The sequence below is a fragment of the Anolis sagrei genome, chromosome 6 (assembly GCF_037176765.1).
Source record: "Anolis sagrei isolate rAnoSag1 chromosome 6, rAnoSag1.mat, whole genome shotgun sequence".
Lineage (NCBI taxonomy): Eukaryota > Metazoa > Chordata > Lepidosauria > Squamata > Dactyloidae > Anolis > Anolis sagrei.
Genome location: NC_090026.1, coordinates 24,788,103 through 24,815,551, shown reverse-complemented (window position 1 = coordinate 24,815,551; position 27,449 = coordinate 24,788,103). Strand labels below are relative to the sequence as shown.

At 44.9% G+C, this 27,449-nt stretch overlaps 1 protein-coding gene across 4 annotated transcripts in view; it reads left to right on the top strand.

Annotated features, from left to right (window-relative positions):
• The first annotated feature begins 194 nt into the window (after window positions 1-194).
• ZNF219 (zinc finger protein 219) overlaps window positions 195-27,449 on the top strand; it is a 31,995-nt gene continuing 4,740 nt past the window's right edge. The window contains exons 1-5 of one of the 4 annotated variants that reach the window (XM_067469941.1): window positions 195-6,939; window positions 10,930-10,994; window positions 18,109-18,217; window positions 21,489-22,914; window positions 26,955-27,074. In XM_067469941.1, coding sequence (XP_067326042.1) covers window positions 18,212-18,217; window positions 21,489-22,914; window positions 26,955-27,074 — 1,552 coding nt within the window. In that variant the 5' untranslated portion in view covers window positions 195-6,939; window positions 10,930-10,994; window positions 18,109-18,211. Of the gene's footprint in view, window positions 6,940-10,929; window positions 10,995-11,045; window positions 17,118-17,450; window positions 17,529-18,108; window positions 18,218-21,488; window positions 22,915-26,954; window positions 27,075-27,449 lie in introns of those variants that run through there. The other 3 variants (XM_060780607.2, XM_067469942.1, XM_067469943.1) reach the window with 3 other exon arrangements.

Here is a 27,449-nt window from a genome sequence, read left to right as displayed (position 1 = left end):
GATTGTGAATAAGAAGGGAAGTATTATTTTTCCCTATGTGTTACAGTTCAGATAGATATACCTGTCTCATATACCTTGCCCTTAATAATCATGTCTTAGCCCAGGCATGGGCAAACTTTGGCTCTCCAGGGGTTTTGGACTTCAACTCCCACCATTCCTAACAGTCTCAGGCCCCTTCTCAGGAAGGGGCCTGAGGCTGTTAGGAATGGTGGGAGTTGAAGTCCAAAACCCCAAATTTCCCCAGGCCTGCCTTAACCCCACGATTGTATAGCAACTTGCTTGCCTCCCAGATGTGCTTCAAGAGTCAAAGTGACTTCAGCTTAGTTTGAGAATAGTTCAGTATTCCTAATTTTTCCTGATAACCAGATCAACCCAAACTTCTCCCCTACCTAATAGGATGGTTCCATGTTTTAAATATGCCTCCTCTTCACTCCGAGGCTTAAATTCTTATTAGAATCATAGAATTGGAAGAGACCTTGTGGGCCATCCAATCCAACCTCCTGCCAAGAAGCAGGAAAATTGCATTCAAATCACCCTCAAATCACCCATCCAGCCTCTGCTTAAAATCCTCCAAAGAAGGAGCCTTCACCACACTTCGGGTCAGAGAATTCCACTGCTGAACAACTCTCACAGTCAGGAAGTTCTTCCTAACGTTCAGGTGGAGTCTCCTTTCCTGTAGTTTAATTAAACTGGACTAAAGTAGATCCATTGAAGCACTTGGGGTTTGCATGAGTTGACTCACAATTGGTATTTTGCTTAGTCTGATGGGAGATGAAAGAAAACCTGGGATGCAATCGCAACTATAGGAAGTCCATCTTGAATGGTTTTACTCTATTTGGGTCTAACCAACATAGAATCATAGAATCAAAGAGTTGGAAGAGACCTCATGGGCCATCCAGTCCAACCCCCTGCCAAGAAGCAGGAATATTGCATTTAAATCACCTCTAACAGATGGCCATCAAGCCTTTGTTTAAAGGCTTCCAAAGAAGGAGGCTCCACCACACTCCGGGGCAGAGAGTTCCACTGCTGAACGGCTCTCACAGTCAGGAAGTTCTTCCTCATGTTCAGATGGAATCTCCTTTCTTGTAGTTTGAAGCCATTGTTCTGCGTGGATCTTAGGTGGATTCAAATGTCCACTTTTCCATATGCAAATCTTCTTTTCCATACAGAAAATTGGCATATCAGAGAAAAAGCTAGGTGAGAACTCCCCTCCCTGACATTTAGTCCCTCGAGCCTTTCTGCATTTAAGTCTGAAACAACACAATCCATTGTTTAGTGCCCCATCTTCGGTTCATGAGATGTGGTCCTGATTCACCAACAAAAATTAGGGAATTTGGGTAGAAAGCTTTCACTTTCATAGCAATGTCATGCAGTTTCTAGACTCAAAATCAGAATCCCAGGCATGGATTTTGCAGCATCTGCCATTCTTTAAATGGCTACATTTTATATTTGAATGCTATATACCTGACCAAAGGTAATACAGTCTCTGGGGCTTGAACTGAATGTGGTCCTGGAGGAACCAGAAGCTCCAATATTGCCTCGTTTCTGTACAGTGTTTCCTAAAGAGGAGCTTTGGCTGCTCTGCAGGCTGGGTAGAGTGCTATAGTTGTGTTGGTTGAAAGAAATCGGAATGGGCATGATGTCATTATTTGATTGAAATGTACAGTGTTTTCAAAACTGCCTGCTGTGCAGATTGAGCGTGTAGGCCCAGGTGTTAGGGAAACTTAAATATGGTGGAAACACTCGTTTTATAACCCATTTGATGAGTGCTTTCTAGCCGTCGCTGCCCGCAAACGTTAAAGCCATCGTAAGGTACTAAGCAACCACCTTGGGTCTCTGTAAATTAATGGTTATCGTTGCTAAACATGTAATCTTGTCAAAATAATCAGTCGGGTTTGTCTAACAAGACCTTATTTTATATATAAAAAAAGCATGCAGAAATCACGTCTGTTATTTCGTTCTTTAGTTTCAGAGCTGGCTGCATTACTTGCATTCCCATCATTTCTTTCTGTTTGACTTTGGTTATATTTATCAGCTTGGACTGGAGTTGTACTTAGTAGGCTTGTTTGATCGTGTTCGTTAGTTTCTAAAGTCGTTATTAATTCGTATTTAAATTAGCTTACGATCCAATATCGAGCCATGCAGGAATAGTGTGAAGAGTAATTAAGAATCGAAACAATTTTTCCAAATTTTCGTAATTATTTTGTAATTATTAAGACGGGAAAGAAGGAGAGAAAAGGTGCCAGCATTGCCTTTCCTCCCCATCCTCCTCCTCCTCCTCCTGGAGATATTTTATTAATTTTTACTTATTTTATTTTATTATTTTATTAATTTTAAGTGATTTTAATTTGTATTTTTTACTAACTTAATGTATTTTAATTTCATCCTGAATTTATTTTAATTTGGTTTCTGTTAGTTGTAAGTTTTATCACCAACAGTCAGCAACAGAGGGAGAGGGATGCTTCAGAAGTCCCCCTTGTCCCGTTTGGAGGTGTTTTTAGCGCATTGCGCAATCACGTCCGCCATTAACGAATCGATTCGTAATTAACGAAATTTCGTAAATTTCAAAATCTTAAATTTCGGAAGTCCTCAGAAATTCGAAACGCTGGCGCCCCCTCGAAACAAAGCGAGTTTAGAATCAAATTTTTTCTTGATCAAACAAGCCTAGTACTTAGGCCTCTTTTTCCCCTTGTCATTGGGTTGTGAAGGTTGTTTTTGTGTTTAGCTTTTAGTATTATTGTGACAATGTTTTCCTTCTAGCTTTTGGTAGAGGCTATTAAGGGGGGGACTTATCTTCAATCAACTCCTTTACAAGTACTACTAATTTGTTCCAAGGCAATTATTTACGCATTTGGGCATCGATTTCGTTTCCTTCTGAGGAAACATTAAACTTATTTACATCCTTCGCCAGCTTGCCTTCCTGCCCCAATTCCAGTTACTTGTTACACTTTTGCTTGACCTGGCTATGGCCTTTCCCCTTCTCCTCCCTCTCCCTGCTCTCTCCCACATGGAGGGCACTGAAGAGGGAGGATTGCAATAAAAGCAGGCTTTTTTTTACACCTCTTTTCTTTCTTTTTGGGGCTACATAGGCTTGTGTGCTCTTCCCCAGCCGGCCAGAGGCCTGTGCAGGAGGTGAATGAAAACCTGGGCCTGCGGTTGCTAGGCAACCCCCGTGTTCCTGGGCCTACCCCGTTCCCTGAACTGACCCCAGTGGCTCAAGAGCAACACTGAGAGGCCCTGTCAATAGGGCCGCTCATACGCTTTCCTGTCTTGGCAAAGCCTGACTCTTACTCATCCATGGTGTATCCTCCTTCCCCACCCTCTTATCAGTGCACGAGCCTGGCTTCGGCCATTCTGCAGAGGCCAGGGCCTTCTCCCACCCTGTTGCTGTAAGCACTGGCACAGGGAACCCCCTTCTCTCCTCCTCCTCCTCATCTCCCTAGCAGATTTTTGTCAGAGCAGAAAATGGCCCACAGTGCCAGGAATTTAGCCACGCTGACTTTGCAGCAGACAAGCCCTCCAGACAATACTCTCATCTGCTGCGAGACGGGGCCAAGTTCTGCCAAGCTGGCCATGCCACTCACTCATGTGCCTCGACCCCCCTTTTTCTCCCTCTCATCATGGCACAAACACAGCATACAAATCCAGCTTGTGCCTATCTATGCCAGGGGTGGTGCCTTCCCTCTCCCCTCTTGCATATGACGTGCCATTTTTTTTTAAAAAGGGTGCCTCCCCTCTCTCCGGAGCAGAGCAGACAATGCTCGTCTGTGCCAAGATGGTGCCTTGCTCCCCCATCAATCAAAGGCAGGCCGACCCTGCAGCTTCTCATCTGCTTCCACCAAACAACACTCGCCTCCGCAGGAAGGGCAAATTCTTTCTCGGCGCCCCATAAACGCTTCCTCTGGGCCTTATCTGATTGATTTTTTGAAAACATCATATATTCAGATTTTAATGCATTTGCTCTGCTTGAATTGTTTGCTGCCATATTTGTTGTTAGCAACCCCTGAATCCAGATATCTGGAGGAAAACAAAGTAAAGGAATGAAACTATACAGTATCACTCTTAGGAAGCAGGGGGGTCCCTCCCCATCCTCACACCAGGGTGTCCAGACAATAATTTGGTGTACCACCCATCCTCTGAATTGTTTATTCTTTCTGAAGGCCTCAAAACTGTGTGATTGTCCCTCCTCCATCACAGTGACAAGACAGATCAGCTTCTTCCCACCATGACAGATTTTGTGATGTTTTGTTTATCTTTTGGTCACTGTGGCCTAGAAAACAAGCCAGCAAGACTAGCATGTTCCCCACTTTTCCCCACAATTCTAGTACCCTCTATATCCCTCTCTTCTCTTCCCTTCTTTTCCCCAATTCGTGTCCCCATCTTCTCCTCATTCTCCTAAAATTCCAGTCTCCCCTCTTTCCAATTCATGCCCCCCAAAATTTGAATATCCCCTTTTCCCCCAATTCCTCCCTCGTCGCCGGTTTTCCCCAATTCCAGTGTCCCCCTCCTCTTTCCTCTTTTCCCCTTTCTCTCTAGCCCTTCTCCCACCCCGCTCCCCAAATTCCACTGTCCCTCTCTTCTCTTTTCTCCTTCCAATTCATAGAATCATAGAGTTGGAAGAGACCTTGTGGGCCTCCCAAGAAGCAGGAAAATTGCATACAAAGCTCCCCCGACAGATGGCCATCCAGCCTCTGTTTGAAAGCTTCCAAAGAAGGCTCCTTCATCATACTCCGGGCCAGAGAGTTCCACTGCTGAACAGTTCTCACAGTTAGGAAGTTTTTCCTAACTGTGAGAGCTGTTTGTGTCCCTCTTTCTCTTTCCCAATCTTATCTTCCCCCAATTCCGGTTCTCTCCTCTTTTCCTTCCCTAAATTCCAGTTCTCTAATCCTCACCCCTTTCCCACTTCCGACGCCCCCTCTATCTATCCTCTCCCCCTCTTCCCTTTCTCCCCAATTCTATCTCTCCCTCTTCTTCCCCCAATTCAAATGTTGCTCTTTTCTCCTCTCTTCCCAATTCGTCTCTCTCCTCTCTGATCCTTAATTCTAGTTCCTTCTCTCTCCCTCTCTCCTCTTTTCCTCCAGTTCCAGTACCCCCTCCTCTCTTATGCCCCCAAATTCCAGGGCCCTCCTCTCTTTCTTCTCTCCTCCTTTCCCAATTCTATTTCTCTCCCTCCTCTTTCCCCCAGTTCAAATTTTGCTCCTTTGAGCCTCTACACTCTTCTTCTCTTCCCAGTTCGTCCCTCTCCTCTTATCCCCCCTAATTCTAGTTCCTCTTCTATCCCTCTCTTCTTTCCCTCCAATTCCGGTGCCCCCATCCTCTCTTTCCCCCCAAATTCCAGCCCCCTATCTCTTTCTTCTCCCCCCATTCTCTCTCCCTCCTCTTTCCATAGTTCAAATGTTGCTCCTTTGAGCCTCTACTCTTCTTCTCTTACCAATTCCAGCCTCTCTCCTCTCTTATCTCCTCTCTAATTCTAGTTCCCTTCTCTATCCCTCTCCTCTTTCCCCAGTTCAAATGTTGCCCCTTTGAGCCTCTACTCTTCTTCTCTTCCCAGTTTGTCTCTCTCCTCTCTTATCCCCCCTAATTCTAGTTCCTCCTCTATCCCTCTCTTCTCTTTCCCAATACCAATGCTCCCTTTCTCTCTTATGCCCCCAAGTTCCAGCTCCCTATCTCTTTCTTCTCTCCTTTCTCTTTTCCCCAATTCCTTTGAGCCTCTACACCCTTCTTCTCTATTCCCAGTTTCTCCTGTTATCCCCCCCCCATTCTAGTTCTTCCTCTATCCCTCTCTTCTCTTTCCCTCCAATTCCAGTGCCCCCTTTTTCTTTCCCCCCAAATTCCAGCCCCTATCTCTTTATTCTCCCCCTTCTCTTTCCCCCAATTCTCTCTCCCTCTCTTCTCTTTCCCCAGTTCAAATGTTGCCCCTTTGAGCCTCTACACTCTTCTTCTCTTCCCAGTTGCAGTCTCTCTCCTCTCTTATCTCCCCTAATTCTAGTTCCTCTTCTATCCCTCTCTTCTTTCCCTCCAATTCCAGTGTCCCCTTCCTCTTTCCTCCCAAATTCCAGCCCCCTATCTCTTTCTTCTCCCCTATTCTCTCTCCCTCCTCTTTCCGTAGTTCAAATGTTGCCCCTTTGAGCCTCTACTCTTCTTCTCTTACTAATTCCAGCTTCTCTCCTCTCTTATCTCCCCTCTAATTCTAGTTCCCTTTTCTATCCCTCTCCTTTTCCCCCAGTCCAAATGTTGCCCCTTTGAGCCTCTACTCCTCTTCTCAGTTGCAGTCTCTCCTCTCTTATACCCCCAAATTCCAGCCCTTATCTCTTTCTCCCCAATTCTCCCTCCCTCCTCTCTTCTCTCCCCAGTTTAAATGTTGCCCCTTTGAGCCTCTACTCTTCTTCTCTTCCCAGTTGCAGTCTCTCTTCTCTCTTCTCTCCCCTCTACTTCAAGTTCCCTTCTCTATCCCTCTCTGTCCTCTTTCCTCCCAACCCCGGGGCCCCTTTCCTTCCTTGCTTGCTTCCTTCCCTTTCCCTCTTTCTCTCCCTCCTCCGGGGCAGGGCTGCTGCCCCTTCAGCTCCGGGCACAATGGAGCCGGGCAATCCCTCGCCGCGCGAGGCTCAGAAATGCAAATCGCCGCCGCCGCTGCTGCTGCCGCCTGCGGCTCCGTACAATGGAAGGGAGGGAGCGAGAGAGAGAAAGGGAGGGAGGAAGGAAGAGAGAGAGAGAGAGAGAGAAGGCGAGGAGGAGGAGAGGGGGGAGCCCCATTGGCGGGGAGGTTCGCTCGCTCGCTCGCCCCGGCCCAGCCCCGGCGACGACGACGAGGAGGAGGAGGAGGAGGAAGAGGAGGGCGACGCGGCGGGTCCCCGGAGCGCCCCTGCCTTCCTTCCTTCTTTCCTTCCTCCCCTTCCTTTCCCTTCCTCCTCCTCCTCCTCCGCCTCGCCGCGCGCCTCGGTGAGTAGCTGCGCCGCGCCGCCTCCCCTCCCACCGGGTTCCCCCCTCCCCAGAAAGCCCCATCCCCGCTCTCCCCTTCCCCTCTCTCCTCCCTCCGGCTCCGGCAGGTGCATGGCTGGAAAGGAGAGGGATCTGGGGGAGGAAGAGCAGGGCATCCGGGCGCAGGGAGGCCAAGGCTCGGCCGCGGCCTCCGGCTTCGCTTATCCCCGAATGACCCGGGCCGTTGCCTCCTCCATTGCCGCTGCTTCTCCTCCTCCTTCTTGCCATGGCCTTGCTTTTCCTCTCCCCCCCCCCAAGACACGTGATTGGGATTGCAAACTGGGGTGGGTCGTGGGGGGGGGGGGGGTAAGTCTGAAGTTGTTGCAGGCAGGGAGGCGAAGAGAGATATTCCCCAGGAGGAGGCCATTTGGGGTGAAGGAAAAATTAAAAAAGGGGGGGGGGTGCAAGGTTTAGCAGGTGGATAATCTTCGTGGGGGGTCTCATTTGGGGATGCAAAAATGAGCCCTCCCCCCTTTCCCCCACCCCCCTTGAAAACATCCCTCTTGTTTCCTAGTGGTAGGGGTCACTTGGCTGGATTATTTTAACTTTGGTTATGTTTCAACCAAAACATAATTAGACCCCCCCCCCTTTTATTTATTTTTTGTTGTGTTTGTATTTAGCTTCTAATATTGTACAGAGAGGGGACACTTTCTAACCCCCCCCCTCACCCCAACTCCCACCCAGGCCATGCTCCAGCTCTCTTTTCCAGGGCATCTTTCCCTCTTTTTCACAGTGGAAGGGGCCACTTTTCCTCCTCATCCCCAATCCCATATTTTTCCCTTGGGCCCCACTATATGGGAAAGCAGGGGTGCATCTTTGTGGGGTGTCTGGGCAGGTACCCATCTCACTTTGGGGCCCCACACAGTGAAAGGGGCCACTTTTCCTCCTCATCCCCAATCCCATATTTTTCCCTTGGGTCCCACTATATGGGAAAGCAGGGGTGCATCTTTGTGGGGTGTCTGGGCAGGTGCCCATCTCACGTTGGGACCCCACACAGTGGAAGGGGCCACTTTTCCTCTTCTTCCCCAATCCCATATTTTTTCCCCTTGGGTGCCACTATATGTGAAAGTAGGGGTGCAGTCTTTGTGGGGTGTCTGAGCAGATGCCCATCTCACTTTGGGGCCTCAAGGCCTCACTCTGGTTCCCCTCTTTCCCTCTTTTTCACAATGGAAGGGGACATTCTTCCTCCTTTTCCCCAATCCCGTATTTTTTCCCCTTGGGTGCCACTATATGTGAAAGTAGGGGTGCAGTCTTTGTGGGGTGTCTGAGCAGATGCCCATCTCACTTTGGGGCCTCAAGGCCTCACTCTGGTTCCCCTCTTTCCCTCTTTTTCACAATGGAAGGGGACATTCTTCCTCCTTTTCCCCAATCCCATATTTTTTCCCCTTGGGTGCCACTATATGTGAAAGTAGGGGTGCAGTCTTTGTGGGGTGTCTGAGCAGATGCCCATCTCACTTTGGGGCCTCAAGGCCTCACTCTGGTTCCCCTCTTTCCCTCTTTTTCACAATGGAAGGGGACATTCTTCCTCCTTTTCCCCAATCCCGTATTTTTTCCTTGGGTGCCACTATATATGAAAGTAGGGGTGCAGTCTTTGTGGAGTGTCTGAGCAGATGCCCTTCTCACTTTGGAGCCCCAAGGCCTCACTCTTGCTCCGCTCTTTTTCACAGTGGAAAGGGCTGCTTTTCCTCCTCTTCCCCAATCCCATATTTTTCCTTGGGTATCACTTTATGGGAAAGGAGGGGTGCAGTCTTTGTGGGGTGCCTGAGCAGGTGCCCATCTCACTTTGTGGCCCCAAGGCCTTACTCTGGCTTCCTTCTCCAGGACATCCCCCTTTTTCACAATGGAAGGGGCTGCTTTTCCTCCTCTTCCCCAATCCCATATTTTTCCTTGGGTGCCACTATATGGGAAAGGAGAGGCGCAATATTTGTGGGGTGTCTGAGCAGTTGCCTATCTCACTTTGGAGCCCCAAGGCCTCACTCTGGTTCCCCTCTCCAAGGCACCTCTCTTTCTCTTTTCTACTTTGTTGAAAGGGCCACTTTTCCTCCCCTAATACCATTTTTCCCTTGGGTGCTACTAAATGGGAAAGGAGGGGTGCAGTCTGTGGGGTGTCTGAGCAGGTGCCTGTCTCACTTTTGGGGTCCCAAGGCCTCACTCTGGCTCACCTCTCCAAAGCATCCCTCTTTCCCTCTTCTACTTTGTTTTCCTCCTCATATCTGTAACCCTATAAATGGAAAAGCATGGCTGATTTGGGGGGGGGGGTGCAGTATGTGGGGCTATCGTGTACACCCACAACACAAAGCTGTGAATCTTAAAAGACAGTGGCATGGCCTTAAAAGTGTAACAAACTAGCAAGACAGGAGAGTCCAACTGTGGTGGGGGCCAAGAGATCTTAGGCCCCTTCCACACAGCTGAATAAAACCCCACATTTTCTGCTTTGAACTGGAATTTATGGCAGTGTGGACTCAGATGACCCAGTTCAAAGCAGATATTGTGGAATTTTCTGCCTTGATATTTTGGGTTATATGTCTGTGTGGAAGGGCCTATAGTCACTGGAACAGACCCCCCCCCCCTTATACTCATCCTTTCTCTCAACACCCCCCCCCCCCCAAATGTGCACTGGAGCATTTGCTGAGGCAGCTGCTGCCTTTGTTTGGGGTGTGTGTGTGGGGTGGGAAAGGGGCGGTCAGCTCTGCGTGTCTCTGTCTCTTTCGCTGGGACAGTCACTCTCTTGTCTCGCTCGCAGGCCAAGGCAGGGCTTAGTGGAATGACTGTGAAGACTGGGGGATGCTCCCATGCGCATGCCCCCTCCCCTTTACCCTCTCGTGGCCTGGAAGTTGGCGGGAGTTGGCTTGAGGCCTGGCAGTCGCCCGCCCGCCCTCTCTACTCCAGACAACAGCCCACTTTTTCCTTAGGATGAGTTCCCCCTAAGAAGCAGCCATCTTGTTTGTTTGGGGTTTTTTTTTTCTAAGTGAGGCTGAACCTTATGTACAAAACAACCCGTTCGGCACAAGTGTAACAGTCCCCGTGTGATGCACAAACAAGCGAAACTGGAGAGTCTGTCTCCATCCGTCGCACAGAATAAAAAGATGTGATATTGTGGGGGGATTATGTGATTTTCCCGCCCCCTCTGTTAGTCATTTGGGTAGTGCCATAGGCCCAGCATGGCACGATGCCAAAATGAATCAGCTATCTTTTATGCAGGCTTATGAATACCCCCCCCCCCCCGCCTTTCGCTGCTGCAGAAGAACAAGGCATTATCGTTTGATTTGAGCAATGCCAGCCATAGTGCAAGCTCCCCAAATATTTTCTATTTGCACTAAGCCACCATTTTAGGCAGCTAGAATGTTTTCATCATTAGGGTGTAAGCAAATCATTTGGTGTGCTCCTCCTTACTCAGGGTTTGGTGTCAGCAGCCATTGTAGAGCATACAAAACAGTAAAAAGATTCCCGAGGATGCATAGAGTGCCTCTCCTTCGCCCCTAGCCACAATCAGCAGCTCTAATCTACCCTAAATTGAGATTATGGGATGGAATTTCACAGACCTGATTTCTAAGCAGGCGAGCCCCGTTTCCACTGTTATTAAAATATGATATTCTCTCATTTGGAAAGGATCAGAAAATGTTCCCACAGAACACATACACGCACAACATCAGTAGGACAAACATTCGGCCTATATATTTTTCAACATGGGCAAGCCTTTAAGTTGTGCAAAACTTTCCTTCAGGATCAATAAAAAGTTCACAATAATATCTTTTTCTCCTGCCTAAGGAATTTTTCTACAAATTGCAGAAGGCTGCTGAATTACGTAGTATATCTGAACCACCTTAGGGCTTGTTCATACAAGTTTATGATGTTATTCTAAGGTTCTTATCCTGAAATAATAGCCTTTGTCTATACACGCAAAAATTCCAGGGAGTTTCTACCACAGTTGATTACTGATTTCATTCACAGGTTGCTGTACACCATCCGACGGCAATCACAATCTAATATTAGTTTACACGATCGCCTAACCCAGGGTGAGAAAAATTAAGAAAGAAGTATTCAGAGTCCTGTATCTTGCTGTGAGTTGCTAAATACCTTTTAGCTGATTACTAGATCAGCCTTGCTGAATTCAAGGTCTCCTGTTCCAGAATCACTGTACTTCTGACAACATTTTTACAGTAGACTTAAACTGTTTTAATAATTATGCTTGCTTCTCACGAAATTCCAAGAAGTGTAGTCAGAGAAGACTTAAAGCTCTAAATGGTCAACTTAATCATTAACTTACAATTCCATTCATACGTTTTGGTAGCAAAGGAAGAACTCACGATTGTTAAGTGGCTAGAGATTCCCTGTCCATTCAGGATGGGGATTGTAAGGCTGCCCTGATGTTGGACTATAATGACCAGCATTCCTCACCTTTGGCTCTTTTTACTACGATGATGAGAGCTGCAGTACAACATCTGGTCTTAGGTTCTTGCGCCTGATGTAAATTGTCCTATAGGAGGAGGAAAGTAATCTGTATAACAAGACATACATTGAAAGTACGATGTATTGTTGAAGGTTTTCGTGGACAGAATCACTGGGTTGCTGTGAGTTTTCTGGGCTGTATGGCCATGTTCCAGAAGCATTTGCTCCTGACATTTCATCTGCATCTATGGCAGGCATCCTCAGAAGTTGTGAGGTCTGAGGTGAGGTCACAACTTCTGAGGATGCCTACCAAGATGCAGGCAAAACATCAGGAGAGAATGCTTCTTGAACATGGCCATACAGCCCAGAAAACTCACAGCAACCCAGTTGAAAGTACCTGTGCATTTTGCATCACAAAAATAAAACACAGAGGTTTGTGTGTGTATCTCACTTTGTAACTTGAGATAAATTCTGAAGGTCAGGTCTGTGTCTTGTTTGTGGAATGTACAATGTGTAATCTTTGTACAGACTAGAAATAATGCTAATACAGGTTGAGTATCCCATATCTAAAATACTTGAGACCATAATTGTTTCGGATTTTTCTAGGTTTTGGAATACTTGTGCTTGTATATACTTACATAATAAGGAATTTTGGGGATGGAACCTAAGTCTAAACACAAATCCATTTATGTTTCATATACACCTTACACGCATAGCTTAAAAGTAATTTTACACAATATTTTTAAATGTGCTTGAAACAAAGCTTGTGTACATTGGACTAAGACACTACTGTTTCAGCCACTTGGATTTTGGAATATTTCAAATTTTGGATAAGGGGTGTTCAACCTGTACTAATGAAACATGATGATGATAGTGATGCACGGTTAATAAAGAAATGCTAGTCCGTGGGAAGTGATAGAAAAATAAGTGCACAACCTTGTGATATGCCTATTATTGATCTAAATACTTTGGTTAAATACAGCAGTATCTGTCTTTAGTTATGTGAATTATATCATGCAGATGCTTTGGCAAAACTGTTTCAGGATTGAACGTGACTGAATGTTTTCAAGACAGATATGTGTGTCTTAAATTAAAACAAAAACCTAGATATAATGCCCAGTAAATTATCCTGCACCACTGATTTGCTGCCCTTGTATGAACAGGAACATGACTGTTGTTTTTTTTAAGCCGGAGAAGCATTCAGCTGCACACACACTCACACAGGAAGTCAGTTCTGTGAAAGGTATTATCTTACCAATGAGAGTATCAGCTCCAGACAGACATTTCTCATAGTTTCCCTCTGTTCTTCTGTGAGGTCTGTTGCCCTGGGGCAGGCGTGGGGGAAGGGAAGGGGATATCACATGATAAATAGTATGAATTCACAGCTCTGATTCATACATACCCAAATTGTGAGTTGTCAGCTAAGATTTCCACCCTCCCTCTCTCGCCTTTGACAAAGCAGGATGCCTCCAATGCAGAGGAGGCTGCTAGGCCTTGTACTGTCTTCCTTCCTCTTAGGTTTCCGCTGGCAGCTTCCACACTTCATACCCATCACATTGCTCCCCTCCACCACCACATTAATTCAAAGGGAGTAAGATTTTCATATTGCAAATTTTGTTTGTAAGGTTTTAAAAAGCAAGCATTGAAAACTGCGTATTTGAAATGCCTTCTAACACATTGTGTCCGATCTAGTCTACTCATAAATCAGGGAGATCCAAGAGCAGCTTTTTGTTTTAAGGGGCAAAGTGAAAATTTGAAATCTCATTACTGAGTATAGAACCAAGAAACAGTTAATTCTGTTTCATTAATGCACAATCCAAACTTGTGATTCTGTGGTTGTTTGTTTGCCTGGTACAAGGAGTTTGATGAGCATCTGGGATACATCATGTGTCCCTAGTTGGTGTGAGGTCCTTCATGCCTCAATTGTTTACACAATGCGCTGTATAAGTGATACAAGCTAATACAGAGGTGGGGAGCCTTTTTAAAAAGCTGGTGGGCCACAGTGCTAATATAAATTAGCTGGTGCGTCACACCAGATAATGTATTTTGGCTTGAAAGCACTCTAAATAGATATATCCTCTTGTGTGTGTGTTGATTTATGGCGACCCCATGAATTTCATAGGTTTTCTTAGGTGAGGAATGCTCAGAGGAGCTTTTGCAAATTCCTTCTGCTGAAATATAGCCAACAACACCTGGTATTTGCTGCTTTACACTCCCAGAGAAATTTGGATTTAGATGCACTATTAACTCAGAGAGATTCCACATTGCACAATTGTTGCAGTTTCATCCCATTTATGACAGCCATCGCTGGCATTTTTTATTTGGTGAGGTGCCTACACTCCTCTATGAGAAAGCAGTAGTGATATATTCAGTAGGGAATCCTCACCAGACTACAAATTCCAAAGCTAAATATTCTCATCCACCTTCTTCAGATCCCTGAACTTGCTACCAACTCCAGTTAAGCCCAGTTTTAATTTCAAAGTAGTATCTAACTGGTCCAAGAATTTATCTGCCTTAAGAATTTGGGATGCCGGACTGGTGAACCTGTAGCTTGATTGTTGTTGAAATGTTGCTCTCATCAGTCTGGCTACTTATGAGGAATGGTGGGATTAGTAGTCATCAACATCTGGATGGCTTCCCCCTGCTATGATGGATTCATGACACTTTCAATAGCCAGGCTTTCCCCCTAAAATCATGAGAAATGTGGTTTGCTAAGAATTCATTCTTACAGATTCCGAGCTTATCATTACAAAGGTATAATTCCATGCGGAGGTGAAATGAGGGAGTCCCTGTGATACAGAATGGTAGACTTATGTTTGTAGGGTTCAAATTCTTTTTATGTGCCTTCAAGTCGTTTCCAACGGATAGTGACCCTAAGATGAACCTGGCAATGAAATCACTACTCAGCTATAAAACTCACCAGGGCAGTCTAATAGGCAAGTCTGGTGTTAAGTCATCATTGTTGGACATTTGCCAAGGCCTCCTCTTGGGCCAAGAGAACCCAGAACTCTTGAGTTTGGCCAAGTCCCATTGCTGATTTTGGCTGTTTACAAATGCTGATTTTTGGCTGTTTACAAATCAGCCATTGCTGATTTTGGCTGTTTACAAATGAGCAATTGGAGAAAGTTCACAATTCTTTTCTGCCCACTTTCCCCCTTTCCTTCTTGAGACTGTTTCACTCTGTTTGTCTGTCTGTCTGTCTAGTTCAGTGGTTCTCAACCTGTGGGTCACCAGGTGTTTTGGCCTACAACTCCCAGAAATCCCAGCCAGTTTACCAGCTGTTAGGATTTCTGGGAGTTGAAGGCCAAAACATCTGGGAACCCACAGGTTGAGAACCACTGGAGTTGATCAAATAAATCTCAGTACTGATGTCCTGCCATAGATCTCAAGGTGGCATCCAGTAAAACCAACTGTGAACAACGTAAAAATAAAATAATTTTAAAAAAATGCTCAAATAGTATTAAGCAATTTAACAAATTCAATAATATTAAAACTGAATAAAATATTTGAAATAAATTAAAAACATGTTTGGGGCAGGGGTTGTGCTCAACCAAAGCCTTTGTGGAATACCCCCATTGTATAGGCTGTAAAATCTTTAGGAAACATCACTGCTATATAGCCCCAAAACCTGTAGGGAACTGTCACATCGTGTAAGGAACAGCCATACTGAGTAGCCCCCAAAGATCCTGGCTTCATCTTCCCTCCATGTTTTTAAACTTGGTGTAATGAGGGAGGGAGTTGGTTTCAGAAGGAAAAGATGTTTTAAGGGACATGGAAGAAAAATGTATTCCATGTTAATGTCTGGGTCTGGAAGCAATAGATCTGTGCTTGCACAAGATGACAGCTTTGCCTGAGGCAGAATGGAGGTGAGGGTTGGGTGAATATGTGGATCGGGCCACACCTGGTATTGGGGCACAGCATATTTTTGTGTCTCAGCATATACATTTCCTTGGGTATCTGTTGAACACAGGTCTGTGTATCTTATTAATAATAAGTCATTTAAAAAATCAAAGACAAATAAATTTGTCAAAACACATAGAGCTTCTATCAGAAAAATAGCTAATAACTCCATTGGATCAGGTTTGCACTGTGTTGTGTCAAGTACAGCAAGCAACCTTTTCCCCAATTCTAGGTTTTTTTCTTCTAAAATGGAAGTGGGGAACTTTGGGTGGTTCAAATGTTAATGAACTGATGTAGGTTGAGTATCCCTTATCTGAAATGGCTGGGACCAGAAATATTTTGGATTTTGGATCCCCCCTCGGCCAGATTTTGGAACACGTGAATATCCATAATGAGATATTTCGGAGATGAGACCCAAGTCTAAATACGAAACCCATTTATGTTTCATGTATTCCTTATGTAGGTAGCTTAGAGGGCAACTTTATATACAATATTTTAAATAATTTTGTGTACATTGAACTATCAGAAGGCAAAGGTGTCACTACCTCAGCCATTCATGTGGACAGTTTTGGAGCATTTTATCATTACAATTTTATCATTGGAGCATAGATAAAGGATGTTCAACCTGTACCTCTAGGTTTTTTTCTTCTAAAATGGAAGTGGGGAACTTTGGGTGGTTCAAATGTTAATGAACTGATGTAGGTTGAGTATCCCTTATCTGAAATGGCTGGGACCAGAAATATTTTGGATTTTGGATCCCCCCTCGGCCAGATTTTGGAACACGTGAATATCCATAATGAGATATTTCGGAGATGAGACCCAAGTCTAAATACGAAACCCATTTATGTTTCATGTATTCCTTATGTAGGTAGCTTAGAGGGCAACTTTATATACAATATTTTAAATAATTTTGTGTACATTGAACTATCAGAAGGCAAAGGTGTCACTACCTCAGCCATTCATGTGGACAGTTTTGGAGCATTTTATCATTACAATTTTATCATTGGAGCATAGATAAAGGATGTTCAACCTGTACTCTGGTAGTACTTTGCCACTGGCCTAACTCACTAGGACTGAACAGACATGGTATTGAAAAACACCTGGAAGATCAATGTTTCCCCTGCCCTGCTTTCAGGCTTTCTCCTCTTCTGCTGTCGCCCCATTACGCTTTGTCCACTTCCTATATTCCTTGGCCTCCATGTCATCTCCTTTCTTTCATCAGCTTGTACCCTTTCCTGCCCTTTGCAGTCTGTAACATTTTTTTTTCCTCAGGGCCAAATGTTTCCCTAACAGATGATGGACTCTGGTTGGCATTGTGATCTGTTGTTAAGTAAGATACACCCTCATGCTCAGATGCTAGAATAGTTGTGAACATCCCTTGGTGTCATTTTAGGTCACCTAATGACTGTAGGAAAAGGAACAGTTTAGGACCAGAGGTGTTTGTCTGTATCCCCCAGTCTTATCACTTTCAAATAGGAGCAGCAATATTTGACTAGAATGTTATCAAAGGAAGGAAGAACACCCATCTGTAGCAAGCGATTCCAAGGCAATACATGTATATCACATCTCACAAATTCCAGAGCCAAATGCTTTCTGTTTTTATTGGCTTCTGTGGAAGTGTAGGCTTTTCTGTTATTCCGGTCTGTGGGTGTGTGTTGTGCTGAACTCTGCAAAGGAATGGATGTTTTACGTGCAAGAGCTTGTACTGTGACATTCTTTGAAGTATTGGGAAAGGTTGCTGAGATGGGAGTTGTTCACACACCATTTGCCATGTCAGTTTCTCACCTCCTGTGAGCCCCAGGCAACATTTGAGCCTTACAACAGTCCTGTGAGGTAGATTATCTTTATGGGTGAGTTGTTGTCAAGTTATTATTTCAGTTTCCCGGCTCCCAAGCTTGGAACCGAATGTGTATTTTTCACTCAGGAACACAGATTTTCTGTGGGTCATCCTTCCCTCCCACAGCAAACATCTTCCTGGAAGATTCAGGAGGGTCAGTTTTGCAGAATGTCATATATTACTGGCAGTCAGTAGAAATATCTATCCGTTCAAGTGGTTTCAGATCCTTGTGCATATTTTTGTCTTTTTATGAACTCCTTAGTCATGACAGCAGAGGCAGCTATAGCTTTTCCCAGACTGCGCCTGTCACAGACTCCCTCCGCCTCCTGCCTGCAGTGAGGTAAAACACTTGAGTCTTTTTATTTTCTGGCTACAGAAAGTGAGAAGAAAGAGTGGGAGACAGGGCTAGATAGGGAGCAACAGGGTAAGAAAAATGTAGCTTGCTCCTTTCCTTCCTTCCTTCCTTCCTTCCTTGCCACTAGACAAGCAGACAAATATCTTCAGGTTGCAACCTGGCAACCTTTTATTTGGCTTGGCTTTCTTCTGCGTATCCTGTCACTGCCAGAGCAATTCAGCTTTAAGCAACCTCAGGAATGCCAACCCGAGACCCACCAAGAGCAAAAAATATATATTAAAAAATTGTCAAGGTTCTGTAGTCTGTCTGTTGCATCCCAGGAAAGTGGAATAAGGATAGCTGTGCCATGTCAGGTCAGACTTTGAATCAGCAGCCTTTCTGTACTCTCAGAGAAATGCTGGGGTTTAATTTTCTATGGAATGATACATCAAAGCCAGGACCTTCCACATTACTACGAGCTCTTTCTCTGAGTTCTTCCCCATGAAGAAGTCTGTTTAGTTCTGTGATCCAAGGATTGAACCTTGGAGGTGGCACAAGAAGCCTAGCAGATATGCAACATAATGAGAAGTTTGAAATGGGAACAGTGCATGGAAAGACTGAATCTGTATTGTTGACATTGTTTTCTTCTCCCTCCATGATTTTTCTACAGCTCATGCTCCCACCTTACTACCGGTCCAGTGTGACGTGCCAGGTGCCATCCCACTGGCTGCCCTTTTCTCCCTCAACAACTGAAGCATGTGATCAGGAGCACCATGGAGGTGAGTGGTTGGAGCCATGGACCAAGCTAAATGTGGCTGGAGATAAGGAGGAGACTCAAATCCCTCCCTTTCCTGAATTTTCTGGTTGTAGCTAACCTTGTCCATTCACCATTTGTCTGAAGGATATTGAAGATATTTCTTCCAGATTCTTCTTAGATTGATGTAGAAATATTACTAGATCTCTTATTCAAATTCTCTCTACCCCAATAACTATCAAAATCAGAAGTTCTGGTACAGTATTCCCCTGGGATCTGCTGGTTTTTCCGGGCGCCTTGGGATATCAAAATCTGTGGATGCTTTTATATAGTGGTGTCCTTTATGATAAAAGCCATCATCAAGCCCCTTATCCACGGATTCAATATCCATGATTTCACTTAACAGCACTTCAAAAAAAAATACTCCCTTCCTCATCCCAAAAGTGCAGGGCCCTGGTGGCGCAATGAGTTAAGCCCTTGTGCCAACTGAACTGCTGACCAAAAGGTCAGCGATTTGAATCCGGGAAATGGGGTGAGCTCCTGTCTGTCAGCTCTAGCTTCCATGCAGTGACACGAGAGAAGCCTCCCACAGGATGGTAAAACTTACAGGCATCCCCTGATGGCCAATTATCTCACACCAGAAGCAGCTTGCAGTTTCTCAAGTCGCTTAAGACAAGAAAAAAATCCCCAAAGTGGTTGCGGGCTTCTCCAATACAATTCTTTGGCACTCACAGTCTCAGGTATTGGGAGAGGTCTTGGAATGTGTCCCCAGTGGATACAGAGGGTTGTTTGAATCTGTAGATGTAGAATTGTGGATAGAGAGTAGTCAGTGTAAGTTACACACAATCTCAGAGAAAAGCAATGGTGAACCTCTGAATAAGTCTTGCCATGAAAACTATTATAGGGTCTCCTCAGAGTCACCACATAATCCTCTTTTATACAGTGACCACTGCTTAAACCCTTTCAGCTTCTCAGTTCATGCCTGTGCTCCCCCTCCCATGAAAATTGTTTAATTATACCCTGGGTTTGAGGGTCAAGCTGAAATAAGAGCAATGAAATTAAGTGACTGCAGAAAAAAGCCAGCAAAGAAAAGAACAGATTGAGCTCATGTTCTATTCTTTATGCTTTTTCATGTAATGGAGCCATGTCACTCCATTATGTTTAGTAACAGAAAACACTGAAATGTTAGGAAAAACTGAGAGTTCCTCTCTGGCTCAGATTTTACTTTACACGGGGATGTAATTTAGGGGTTTCCAAACTATCTGGACTCTTGGAGACAAGATTTTTACAATTGCACAATTTTCTAATCACAGCACAGGAGAAATTACAGTAGAGTCTCGCTTATCTGACATAAACAGGCTAGCCGAACGTCGAATAAATGAAAATGTCTGATAATTCGGAGTCTCCTGTTACCCGTCCAACGTGGTGCTAGACATCTAGAATACTAATAAGAAGGACTCAAAGGGTTAAGGCAAGACAACACCTCAGGGCTAGAGTGGCCCAGCAGGAAGTGCCTGGATCCGGAAGAGGAGTGTGGAAATCACAGAGGGAGAAGGGAGGACGCTTCTGTTTCTGGTCCTGCTTCTTTTCCCCCTTTCCTCCCTCTTCCTCATCCTTGTCTTCCTTTTTTTCACTTACTGGGAATGGAGAGAGAATTGGGGAGCACTCCTTTAATTGAAGGGAAAAGGGGGTGTTGGATAAGAGTGTTGGATAAGACGGCATGTCGGATAAGCGAAGGTTGGATAAGCGAGACTCTACTGTAATTCCAAGAGTGGGTCTGATAATCCTTATATTCCTGATTTCACACTCAAGGTTCCTTATGCTCTTCCCAAATTTTGCCAATTTTTGGATTTGCCTAGTTTTCAAAATTGTTCTATTTCAAACAAACAAAGCTGGAGTTTTGTTGCTGAGAGGAGGACCGAGTTCACTCAATTCCCCTGAACTTAAAGTTGAACTTTGCCCTCCCAGTAATAATGTTTAGCAACTGCCAGATTACATGATGATCTATGGAAGAGGAACTCTTCTGGTTGTTACAATTGCAAGAAGAGAAGCTCAACTATCCTGAAATCCCAAAGGAGCCTTTTATGAGGGGGGAAGGGGCCTTTTTGTTTGCTTTGTCTGTAGGTTGCTGGTCAGCTCCTGGTTTGCTGACTCCTCTCTGGAAAGTCAATAAGAAGGTTAACATCATGCCCCTTTTTCTCCAGTTGCAACCTGTTATATCACAGTGGTCCGTGTAAAGGGTGGGAAAAGGCGTAGGCCAGAGGTAGGCAAAATGTGACCCATAGGTTTCATGCATCTCTTTAGAAACATTTTTTCAGCTACCAAGTACTTCCATGAGTCAAAAACATTACGATTTCCACATCAATGTCATTTAGTGGGTGTTGGCATTTTTTCCATGCCCCCTCCCCGCCATCATTTTAGACTTAAAAAGCCGTTTTCTAAAGCAGGAAGTAAGCTGCAACACTTTTAGTCTCTTCTTGACTAAAATGGAATAAAAACCATGATGATAATGCTCCCTGCAACCCTAGAGGGCATTTGAGAATGAAACATTTCATTTATTTATCTATTTATGTATGGATGCATGTACATATTTATTGATTTGCTGGCAGGTGCAGTCTTCAGAGGTTTCTGGAGGGGCTAATATGGCTTCATAACCATATACATTCTCCTACTCCCTGCTAACAACAACAGCAGCAGCAACAACAAAGGGACTCGAGGCAGCTTACTAAGCGGCACAGATAGTGCCATACGACACATAAATACATCAGACATTTATCAAAATAACACTTGCAATATGGCCAATTGCAATATTCACATCTGCCTCAAGCAGACAAGAGTTCTTTCTTCCATCCTGGACAGTCCACAGATATATAAACTTCACTTGCCTTGTTTCCAACGGACTCCTCAACTATCCTGAAATCCCAAAGCATGCCTGCGATAGATGTGGGTGAAACATCAGGAGAGAATGCCCAGAAAACTCACAGCAATCCAGTGATTCTGGCCATGAAAGCCTTCAACAACACAACAATAAGATAATCAATAAAATGAAGCAAATGCTACCAATTAAAAGGGCAATACAACCACATTGAACATCCCAGCCACAAACTAGATTACGATTTCAGTATTAAAGTCATCTGTAGGTCATCTGTTTGAATCATCTAATTAAGCTGGTACCTTAACCATTGTCAAAGGCTTGCCTGAAAAAACATGTTTTCAATTCCCCCCGAAAGCATTGAAGTTTGCTATAAGGGACGATACAATTCCACACTTCTATTTTCACCTTTTCTTTCTTGCAGGGTACAGATTACCAGTTGCCTTCTGCCAGCCCATCTGGGGTGGCCCTTCCTTCCCCCTCCTCCTCCTCCTCCTGCGATGGAGCTGAAACTCTGGCTTTCAATGGAGAGCTGGACCTCCAACGCTACTCCAACGGGCCGGGAGGTCCTGGGAGCGAATCCCGACCTTACCCTTGCCCCATCTGTGGCAAGAGATTCCGCTTCAACAGCATCCTGGCCCTGCACACACGCATCCACACCAGCGCCTACCCTCTTACCTGCCCCTACTGTGGCTTTCGAGCAGGGCAGCGGGCCAGCCTCCGCCTTCACCTCCGTTCGCACTGCCCTGAGGCTCGTGCCCGGCTCAGCCACCAGAGCCGCCTGCTCCTCGAGTTGGAAGAGCGGGCACTTCTGCGGGGGCAAGAGGAAGAGGAGGGGAAAGAAGAGGAGGAGGAAGAGGAAGAGGAGGAAGAAGAAGAGGAAGAGGAGGAAGAAGAGGAGGAGGAGGAGGAAGAGGAACCAGTTGTTCCTGTCCCACCCCCACCCCAGCCCATCTTCCGCTGCCCGTTCTGTAAGGGCAAGTTCCGTACTGCTGCTGAACGCGAGCGCCACCTCCGCATCCTCCACCAGCCGTACAAGTGTGGGCAATGCCCTTTTGCTGCCGCCCAGGAGGCAGAACTACAGTGGCACCACCAGCAGGCCCACAACATCATTGCTGCAAAGCCGCCCTCCCCTCCTGCCCCTGTCCGCGCCCCAGCCAAAGCCTCCTCTGCCGCTAAGGCCTCTGCTTCTACCACGCCTTCTGCCTCCGCTCCCAATGAGTTCCGCTGCCAGGTTTGTGGACAAGCCTTCACCCAGTCCTGGTTTCTTAAGGGCCACATGCGGAAGCATAAAGACTCCTTTGACCACAAGTGCCAGGTGTGCGGGCGCGGCTTCAAGGAGCCGTGGTTCCTCAAAAACCATATGAAAGTTCATCTCAGCAAGTTGGGCCTCCAGAACGAACAAAGAGGGCTGGGGGCCAGCCGGTCAGCACAAAGCTTACTGGTGGGTTGTGAAGCCCTATATCCTTCCCTTCTCTCTCCTCGGCCCACAGACAAAGCTGGTGCCAGCAATTTCTTGGGCTACGGTGATGCCAGCTGTGCCGAGCGCCTGCAGGCCACAGCGCGGGCAGTGGAGAGTGGTCAGCAGTGGAGGGAGCGTCCTTATGCATCTGGGTCTAAGCTTGTTAGAGACCCAGGAGGGTCCCATCGCTGTCCGGACTGCAGCCGGACCTTCAGCACATTCCAGCAGATGGCCTTGCATCGTCAAAGCCACATGTCTCAAGAGAGAGAATGGAGCAAGGGACAGTCTCTCGGTTCCCATCTTCTCACAGGACACTGGCTCCCCACTAATGTGAGAAGCTCCACTGCAGCTAATGTCAGCCCATCTCTGCTGACCCAGGAGGAAAAGGGTAAGTATGGACAAGCAGGGCCTTAAAATTGAGACTTCTGATTTGTTTTTTTTCTGGGCAAATACAGTGAATTCATATTGGTCTTCATAGAATCATAGAGTTGGAAAAGACCACAAGGGACATCCAGTTCAGTCTCCTACCATATAGGAATATACAATCGAAGCAATTCTGACAGGTGGCCATCTTGTGGTTACATGACACCACAGATACAACCAAATGCCAATGACTTATCTTACTTCCTGTCCCAGACTGCAACAGAGTTGCACTAGGAGATTCTTAGGTCCTCTCTGGGAATTTGCTAGATCCTTCAACACTACTTTGTGGTAACTTCCAGGGGAATCGTACTATAGAATCGCTTAGGTGCCCTAGCAAATTCCTAGAGAGAGCATTTTTCCTCTGGATGTAGAATCTGGATTTGGGTTCTGTGGTTACTATCTTTTGGACTCTTAATTCTCATATCGCTTACCATTGGTCATGATGACTGGGTTTTAAGAACTAAAGTCCAAAACACTGTCAGGAAGGAGAGATTGCAAACATTCCATAGTCTTTTAAAAATATGTCTGGTTGTGCATTTTCTTATACTCTTTTTTTGCTAGCTTAGAAAAAAAAACTACCTAATCTGTCCGCCTGTATGTGTCTTATATCAGCCTATTTTACAATAATTTACTACTTTGATCTGATCTTGAGAAGGAGTTTGGTGCAACCTCACTGCCAGATAATCTGGGATAAGCATATAATCTGGGATCAGATCCTGGAATATAGAGCAGTATAGAAAGGGCCCCTGTGACAGGTTCACCTTAGCATCACCATAGGTTAGACTTAAAGTCACACAACAACACAAAAATGGTCTCACTTAGAAATAGAAAAAGCTGACTACATGTATTTGAACAAATGCTACGTTATTTTAGGCACATACCTACAGTACAAATATATCAGTTACATATGTTCTTAATGTTCTAGCTTGAGGCTTTGGCGAGGCAGTCACAAAATAAACACCTTCACAGAGCCATTAAGAGTAGCTATTCTTGCTTAAAGAAAATGACTGTCTAATTAAATTTGTGTGGTAAAAACCCACTCATTTTCACATTTAGCATATTGTTTAGCTCCGAAAACTGAAAGCTATAAAGTGTGAATCATACATTACCTCATCAGAATGCGGTGATTTGTGTCATTTTGATGCATGGCAGATGTGTTGTTTCATTGTGCCCTCAGGTGGTGAATGCTGGGAATTTTCCATACTAGATGATACACTACAATTTGAAGTCACGGGCAGTCTCCCAGTTACAAACATCAGATTTACATAAGACTCCTAGTTACAAAAACACAGGAAGTGAGAGGAAATCTACCCCTAGGAAGGGAAACCCTTCCATGTAAAAGTTATCATGGGAAAAAGGTGTCTCTATTGAAATCAATGTAAAAGTTATCTTGGGGAAAGGTGACTCCACTGAAGTTTTATCACCATTTCCATGACAAGTCAAATTTTTCAAAATCTAATTATCACAGGGACAGAAAGTGAGATTACACCTTCTGAACAGGGGCACAGACAGCAAAAGAAGTGTCACAGGGTTGTTAACCCTTCCCTATGCTATCCAAAAAAAAAAAAAAAAAAAAAGGATCGGAGTTACACTTACTAATTACCTCTTTTGACTACATGCAAATTCATCTTAAAAACAAACCTGCAGAACCTATCTTGTTTGTAACCTGGGGACTGTCTGTATTTGGCTATTGGGCACTTGGGTGATGTAGTGGTTTGAGCATTGGACTATGATTCTGGAGACTGGGGTTTAAAACCCCACACAGCTAAGAAAACTTACTCAGGGCCTGTTCAGACAGTACCTTTATCCCAGAAGCTTCTGCAGCAGAAGGGTGGCCAGATACCATTCCCTCAAAACGTGGGAGGAAGCACTACAAACGGCAAAAATTGCAAGATTTTCAGGTGTGATAATATCCTGGTTCTGAGTTGTAAATCTGCATCTTTGAATGTCTGTATGTCTCCACAATCGAAAATCTTGCGATTTTTAAATTTATGTTTGTTCTCAGGTTTTAGATGTTTGTTCCTGATTGCTTGGTTCCCAAAAAAGGAGGTGACAGTTGAGTAGAATGCGAAACATTGTTTTTGTGCCAGAAACTTCATGAAATATGTGGAGAGCACATTTTCAAGACAAAGTTGTGGCCTCCTAGTCAACATTGTACATTTTTTCACAATAAGAGCAATAAGAAACAGATATGTCTTACCCAGGAACAACACCCTGTCTGATCAGATGGCTCAGCAGCTTATATAACCAAGGAATGCAATTTTAAATAATGATTTGCATTTTAAGTTTAAAAGAAGTCCTACAGCAACCATCTTGGGAGCCTCTAAATCCCGCAACGATGCAGCAAGTGTGGATAATGAAGGGAGAAATCCTGAGAGCAACAGGTCTATATGTGGACATCTTCTGAAGACCCAGGATTTCTTTGTGCCCCTGACTAAAACCTGTGATTTGGTGTTGTTTGGAAGCGCCCTCAGTGACCTTGGGCAGGCCACACACTCTCAGCTTTGATAGATGGCAAAGGCAAATCCGCTCTGAACAAATCTTGCCAAGAAAACCTCATGATAGCTTTGCCTTAAGGTTGCCATAAGTTGGGGAGAACTTAAAGGCACACATCAATAAGGCTTGTGAAAATTTTAGGCCTTTCAGTTGGTTTTAAAATACAACTAGCTCAAAAAAACAACAACACAATTATCAGTAATCCTGCAAGCTGAGGCTGATGCTAATCCAGTGGGCTCAAATTTCCACAGTCCTGGAAACGGAACAGATGTGGGGAAGAGGGAAGCATGATTGCACCCATTCTTCCCTCTTCTGCTATTTTTGCACCTTATTCAGAATATAAAAGGCAATATTCTGAATAAGAGCACTGGATAATTTGCAGTAGATTGATAAGAGTTTCAATTCCTCAAAAGCAATAATGAAAGTTTTCTGCATCCTTAAAATAGGCTGCTTAGACTACAAAACCCTGAGAGAAAATTTGGATTGGCATTGTCTGCAAAAGAATGGTGCACTCAGTTCTGAGAACAAACGTCTTGGCTGTAGAATATACTCAGAGGCGGCTTTACCCTTAATTCAAAGTGTAGCTCTGTCATGCTGTGTCATGATAGCAAGCCACTGTTTTGCATCCACTCTGGTTGTTGGGAATTCTAGAAACAGCAAAGTAAATTTGGGAAGCTAGTATCGACATTACCTTTATAATAATTTTGCACCGAGTCGTTTCTTCTTCCATAATGCTGCACTGCTGAGGTGCCAAATTATGCACACAACTCACATAACAAGCAGAAAAAATGAATGAGAAGAAAATATGACAGTACAGTCCAATATTAATATATAACAAAAAATATATTCTCCCACCAGTTAAACCTATCTTTAGAGATTCCTATAATAGCCAAGTCTGTTGTTGCATATTATCCTTCTCATATTTCCATCTCCCAGACCATGAAAAGCACAGCCATTTTCCTATAATTTCACTACATATCATTTTCCTTTTCTAAGCTTGGGTGAACAATAGCTGTGATTTTCATAACAAGCATTGTATATTCTCTTTCCCGAAGCTATTCTTCTGACAATAGTGCTTTTATTTTATTTCCAGTTAAGAGCAGCCATCATTCCTGCAGCTGTTCTGTTGAGTTCTCTCTCTCAAGACATCTGTCTTTGGGGCATACATGTAAATCTAGATGTAGCTGTTTCTAAAGGAGGTTCCTCATGCTAATATGAGGAAGTGGAACACCTATGTATCTACGTCCCGGGGAACCTTTTGCAACCATAACTTCTTAAATACTCAGCCAGCATGCTCAGCAATAATGCTACCTGGGGCTTCTCAGAGATGTAGTACAAAAGGATTTCTAAGTTCTGATGTACCTTCCGAGTAGCGATTTTTTCATCTCCCAAGGCTTTTAGATGGGACAATACTGACAGAAAATAATATCAAGGCCAAACAGGGAAATCAAAGAAATCTTAGAATTGTCTTATTTCAAACGCCTTCCCTCATTGATGTATCTTTTCCAGACATGCAGGGGCAGTCACGCCTGGATGGATCCCGCCGAGGCACTGGGAAAGACTGTCCATTCTGTGGAAAGTCCTTTAGATCCTCCCACCATCTCAAGGTGCACCTCCGTGTCCACACAGGTAAGAACGGAGGTTGCCTGTAGCAGGCAGGATTTCCCCAAATAGTTGTGGAGTGTTTCATATAGATCAGCGTTTCTCAACCTGGAGATAGGGACCCCCGGGGAAGTCGTGAGGGTGTTTCAGAGGGGTCGCCAAAGACCATCAGAAAACATATATTTCTGATGGTCTTAGGAACCTTTTTGGCAGAGAAGGCTGAAGATCCCTACATCTGTTTTCTGTTCCTTTTTGGAAACAGACTGAATCCTCCCACCAAAAGCCCTCCTCCACAGTGATTGGCCAGCCTCTCAGACAAGGGGAGGGCTGTGTCTGAGACACCAAGTGGGGAGGTGAGAGTAGGCGTGGTTGGTACATGGCAGCGTGGTGCGCATGTGCGGG